The 5,843-nt window shown below is 38.4% G+C and overlaps 1 protein-coding gene across 1 annotated transcript in view; it reads left to right on the top strand.

Annotated features, from left to right (window-relative positions):
• Positions 1-988: 988 nt before the first annotated feature.
• The window catches only part of LCT (lactase), a 31,903-nt gene continuing 27,048 nt past the window's right edge, over positions 989-5,843 (top strand). The window contains exons 1-5 of the mRNA XM_034424272.2: positions 989-1,744; positions 2,246-2,322; positions 3,834-3,917; positions 5,141-5,243; positions 5,640-5,706. Of these exons, the coding sequence (XP_034280163.2) occupies positions 1,057-1,744; positions 2,246-2,322; positions 3,834-3,917; positions 5,141-5,243; positions 5,640-5,706 (1,019 nt within the window). The 5' untranslated portion in view covers positions 989-1,056. The remainder of the gene's footprint in view (positions 1,745-2,245; positions 2,323-3,833; positions 3,918-5,140; positions 5,244-5,639; positions 5,707-5,843) is intronic.

Below are 5,843 nucleotides of genomic sequence, written 5' to 3'. Positions count from 1 at the left end.
TGCATTCAGTTTCAGAATGAATTGTTTATGCGTGGCACAGAAAATACGTTGCTTCATACTTTTGGAATACCACTTTCAGGTTGGAATTACTAAGATAAAACACATTGTTAAACTAAAAACAGTCAAGTTTTGTTTTATGTTTGGGACAAAAGTTTTCAAAGCATGTGTGTTGTTTGTCTGATCTCAGAATGCCACAAGTTCAGGGGTTTCATGGTCAAAGCCTTTTATTCATTGTTTATGTATTTATTCAATTTCTATAGCCTTTTACACATCCTTATATGTTGATCTTGCTGGATAAAGATCATTAGTCCAAACATCAAAATTGAATTTTACAGTTGTGATGCTAAAATATTATTACGATAATTTGGGAATAAGCTAATTTTGTTATTTAGCCTTGATCAAATGGAAAGAAATTCACGTACACACCGATTAAGATGTAAATGTAATCTAATTTAAAGAAAAGGTATATGGTCCTGATAATTCAGGTTGGCTCATGCTACAAGGATCGTTTTAATTCTCATACATGGCACTTTTTTTTTAATCCAGAAAATCTCATTGCTACCTATTAGTCAAGGTGAATTTTTAGTATTGAGAATACCATGTTGGGGAGAAACTCATAGTTTCTGTGTGTATTTTAGAATCCAGGTGAGCTAGCCAGATGTAGAGATACCCTCTGTATTGGTTCTAACCCCCTTCTGATCCTTTGAAGCACAATTTGGATTAAAAAAAATCTTCGGGATGTGACTATGAATACTGTATACCAAGTATCCCACAAGAGTTACACTGGCATCGTTGACTGTTATCTTTTCAACATCTGCCTAGACTCCATTTGGATAGTTAGTGACCTATGGACTTGGCAATACATTAATAAGTAATAAGTTCTGCCACTTAAGTTGCATTTTTAATGCTTGCTCCCTACCTTTAATAAAAGACATTCAGAGAATTAAATATCTCATGGTGTTATTGTAGTACACCACCATTAGGCACCTTTGTATCTCAGCAGTTATAAAAGTTAAATGTTAAATTTTATTATCTCTGATCTAATATAAATGCAGCATGAGTCCTTGTGCTGTAGCATCCACAGACATGGAGCTAGTTTATAAAATATGTTTAGTTTTTCTCTTTCCTTTTTTTTGCTTTGGAGAAGGCTGGAAATTTGGCCCTGGTCAAGGGCGTATTTTCATCGCAGGTCCTCTTTCTGTTGAGTTAATGAATTCATTAAATTTCAAGAGTGGATGTATGGGAGAACCTATGCTTTATTCTGTAGAAGCTCGGCTAGATTGTCTTTGCCATCAACAGTCACTCACTTCTTTGTCATCACACTTTGCCAAGCTCCGGGCAAAAGGTGTGACGCATTTTAAGGTGGCCTTGCCATGGTCTCGTATCCTGCCAGAAATGAAGGCTCAAAAGCCCAACAAGAGAAACGTGGAATGCTACCAACAACTTCTCACAACTCTCAAATATGCTGATCTTAAGCCAGTTTTGATTCTGCATCAACATGGTTTGCCGAAATCTTTAGGCGCTCGGCTTGGATCTACCACTTTTGCCGATCTTTTTGCTGAATATGCAGACTTTTCATTTAGGACTTTTGGTGAATCAGTGGGCACCTGGATCACTTTCAGCCATTTGCCTGAAAATATCAAGGAATTACCTCTTGAGGATCCAAAAGACTTTCCTCTAGAAATGCTAGTTTCAGCACATCAAAAAGCTTATAAAATCTACCATGAAAAGCACTCATTTAAAGGTAAGTTGGAATGAATGAATCGATGAATGAATTGCAGTTTTGGACAACGTGAATTTTAGAGATTGGAACATAGTGTAAGTGAGTGCAATGCTTAATGAGCTAATACCACATATTCTAGGAAGTATCACAAGGTGTTTTAAGACTAGCAGAGTAATCTTAAGGGTGAACATTTTTTCAAAGAGAATTTTATCAGTCTTAATTCAGTTGAATTCCTGACTTCTTATTGTGCCTTTCTTAAATAGAAGCTGCTTGTTTTCTTCTATTATCTCAAATCCATCAAAGCCAAATGCATCTTCCCTATCCACAGGCACAGACAAAAGCATGCATCCTGCTTTTTGAATAGTTCATTAGTTATTCATTCATTCATTCATTCATTCTCTAGTACTGCCAAATCCTCAAGGCTTACCTGAAGACTCCTAACTACTTAAATACTGGTTCTTTCTTTCCATTCATTTTTCTCCTTGGATTCTTTTAACAATGTATTTTTTCCCTAATTTTCAGATGGAAAAGTATCTATTTCCTTGGACTTTAGTGATAATCAGCTGGTTCTTCCAGAATCATTCATATCTTCAGTTTGGGTAATGTGTTTAATTTTCTTGGAATCAGATTAGTCTCCAACCTGTAGCTGGAAAAAAAAAGAATTCTACCTTGCAAAACATGACACAGAATTTCCTAAAGCAAATGCAGCCCATTAGCAGTTTAATGAAGCAGTTCTTGTAGCCTGTTTGAGATTGTCCAACATCTGGCAAGCTGAAGATCCTGTTGGAAAAGAATATAGCACAAAACATTTTGTACTGTACCTGTTGTCTTTATGGAATTCACAGCAATTAGTTACCATGGCCAGTAGCCTAGCTAATCTCAAAAGGGAATATGACACATTTATAGAAATAAGCCCATGAAATGGCTGTTAGTTATAATGACACCATGGGAATACCAACCTTTGAAGCCTGGCCTTTGGGGAGTAGAAGAGGACTTTTCCATTGAGGTTAACTGAGAAATCTTCCTAAATCTGCAAGTGAGCTATTTTAGGAAGCAAGATGCTGGATCAGATGAATCTAACAAGACTTTAATATTCTCAGAATATCTTCAGAAGTGATCTGATTTATTTTTTTATCCAACTGAATGCATGTGCCTTTTTTGGTCTCCATGGGGAACTGCAACTGATCACTGTCTTCACAGCTGAAAATTATATCCCATAGAAATAATGGTAGGATCAGTGGTGTCAAACTGGTGGCCCAAGGGCCAGATGCATCATGCATAGGCCACGCCCACCCCAGCTACACGAAGGGGGGGAAACCACAAAATGTCATGAGACTGCAACGTGACACCGCGAGTTTGACACCCATGTCTTAGGTGGTAGCTAGGCCTGTAGCTAGATTCAGCATAGCCACACCATAGTGCAACCTCTGCACTCCCCCTGCTTTTGGCACGCAACGGCAAAAAGGTTAGCCATTACTGTACTATGCTTTAGAAGAAAATGTACCTGTTTGCTGATGTACTTTGCTGTATGCATACATAACTTTGATATATTTTATTCAAGATTTGCAAATGGTGATTTCTCTGCTTTTGCAGTAATTTTTTTTTCCACCTTTACATTTGGAGGATGTATAGTGGGAATAGATCTTTGAGATTTTGTGTTTTGCATAATTTCAGGGGTTATGGATTTTTCTCAGATTTGCATTAGCATGCAAGAGTAGCTAATCCATCTTTAAAATCTGAAAATCGGGCATCACCGTGCTAAAATAATTCTGCTTCATAATTCGTTCTCTTTGTATAATGCTGTTATGTTCCTTCAGACCAGCCAGCCATCAAAGTATAAATGGGTGTTTTAAAAATAAACCTCGTTCCAAAATATAATGTAAAAGGAGCATTGAGGGAGGAGGTGTGGATTAACAGTCAGCAGCGTCAGAATCTATATGTGTCACATGCACCAAAACGGGGCTAGCCATGCCTCCCATTTTGATCCTGTAGGCACCTCCCTTGGCAGATATCCCTGATTATCCTGATGAATGTTCTTCCAGAAGTATAACTGCAGAAATGGTTGCAGATATTTATGGCCTCTCCATAACAAGGTTCTGTTTCATTTTAGGGCTCTATAGATTTTCTGTCCCTCAGCCTACGGTACAACTGTAAGACCGAAGCGAGTATTGAAAAGATGCTCAGTGAAATCAAGGTAATTCAGATCAATTGCACCAATTTACTTTGTGGTATTCTGCAAACTTTCTTGAATGGCCTTGCTGATATTAATACAGACTTTTTGCAGCCTTCCTCAATTCAGTGCTTTTCCGATGTCTTGAACTATCGACCTTTCTCCAAAGGTTCTGTAATCAAACACATCTGGGTGGGATACGTTGCCTATCTAAGGAAACCTTAACTAAGTTTCCCTGAATTAATGTGAGTGCAATTTGGTGCTAAGCTGGCTGTTCATCTCCAAAGCAGATACGCTGCAATTAATTTTACAGAATGTTCACTTAGAAACAAGCCACAGAATTTGCCTGAACCTTGCACACCGCTCAATTCTCTATGTATTTATTTGCAAATAAGACCTGTGTTTATTGGGTTTGCTCCACTGAATAGAAAACTCTGGCCTTCATCTAACTGGGTAATAAATCCAGTATGTGTGTGTGTGTGTGTGTGTGCGTGTCTGATATTCTATCCTCCAAATCTTTCCTTTTGATCAATATCCATTTTGGTTCAGACTACCTATTTTTTTTAAGCATGCATGAGAATGAGTCTTTAATGTTGCCCTTGGTCTAAATGGGAAGGCATTTTCAATTAAGGGCCATTCTGATGTGCTGTCTGAGGATTTTGACCAAACATAGCAGGAAAACTCAGGGTGAGGAAGGATGTTGATGGAGAGTTTTATTCATACAGCATTAATCACCAGCATTTACCAAACCTTTCTACAGCACTTAGGAAAAGCAATGTTGCCTTTTTTATAGGGAGTAATTCAGAGGTGGTATTCAGCAGGTTCTGACCAGTTCTGGAGAACCGGTAGCAGAAATTTTGAGTAGTTCGGAGAACTGGTAAATACCACCTCTGACTGGCCCTGCCTCCATCTATTCTCTGCCTCCCGAGTCCCAGCTGATCAGAGAAAATGGGGATTTTGCAGTAACCTTCCCCTGGAATGGGGAGGGAATGGAGATTTTACAGTATCCTTCCCCTGCCATGCGACACCCACCCACCAAGCCATGTCACGCCCACCATGCCACGCCCACAGAACCAGTAGCAAAAAAAATTGAATCCCACCACTGGAGTAATTCTCCCTTAAGTAAGATTTGACTGATTGATTGTCAAGTCATTCAATTCCTAGCAACCACACAGATTTTCTCCAAGATGATCTTGACTCTCACTTAAGACTAGCACATGTCATAACTTAATATGTTTTGGTTTCAGCATCTCATACATGATAAGGATGTTCTACTCTTTACTCTAAACTTCTCTGGATGTTCTTCTGTTGAAGAAAACCTACCTACAACAATGGCTTCCATTTTCAGTGGTATGTTTCTTGTGTGGGAACTAGGACAAGCGTTTCTTTTGTGTGGCTTAGACGCATATGGATTAGGAAGCAAGAAAAATACAGCAATTTTCCTCCTGCACTACTGCCCGGGGGAATGCTATTTATTTCCATGGGGAGGGGGAAATCAAATGGATACTAGAGGTTGAGAGCAATAACTTCACATTAGAGGATAACCTTGTTATATGAGCTGCAAATTAAGCAGTTTCTCTTGAGTGTGATAGAGGATATTGCACTTAGCAGAATGTTTTAGACCTCTCTTGCTAAAGAGCTGATATGCCTAAGAAGGGCCAGTAGTCAAACCGAAAGTTCTTATTTATTCTTGTTTTTCTATTCATTGCACTGAATCTGTTCTCTATTTTCCAACCATACATGAAGCCGAAGCACAGGTGAAAGGCTACGATGTGAACTCCTTCTTAGAGAACTTAGCCGTTCCAAAAGCAAGGTATGAAATATTAATTTTTTTTTCTTACGTGTGATTAAATAAATAAAGTGCATGGTTTTTTTTGACAGTCCTTATATGCCTCTTTTATAATAAATATTTGGTAAGTGCAAGCATTTTGGTCAGCACTTAAATACCGT

The sequence above is a fragment of the Pantherophis guttatus genome, chromosome 1 (assembly GCF_059756535.1).
Source record: "Pantherophis guttatus breed Tessera chromosome 1, ASM5975653v1, whole genome shotgun sequence".
Lineage (NCBI taxonomy): Eukaryota > Metazoa > Chordata > Lepidosauria > Squamata > Colubridae > Pantherophis > Pantherophis guttatus.
This window is presented reverse-complemented; position numbering and strand designations above follow the sequence as displayed.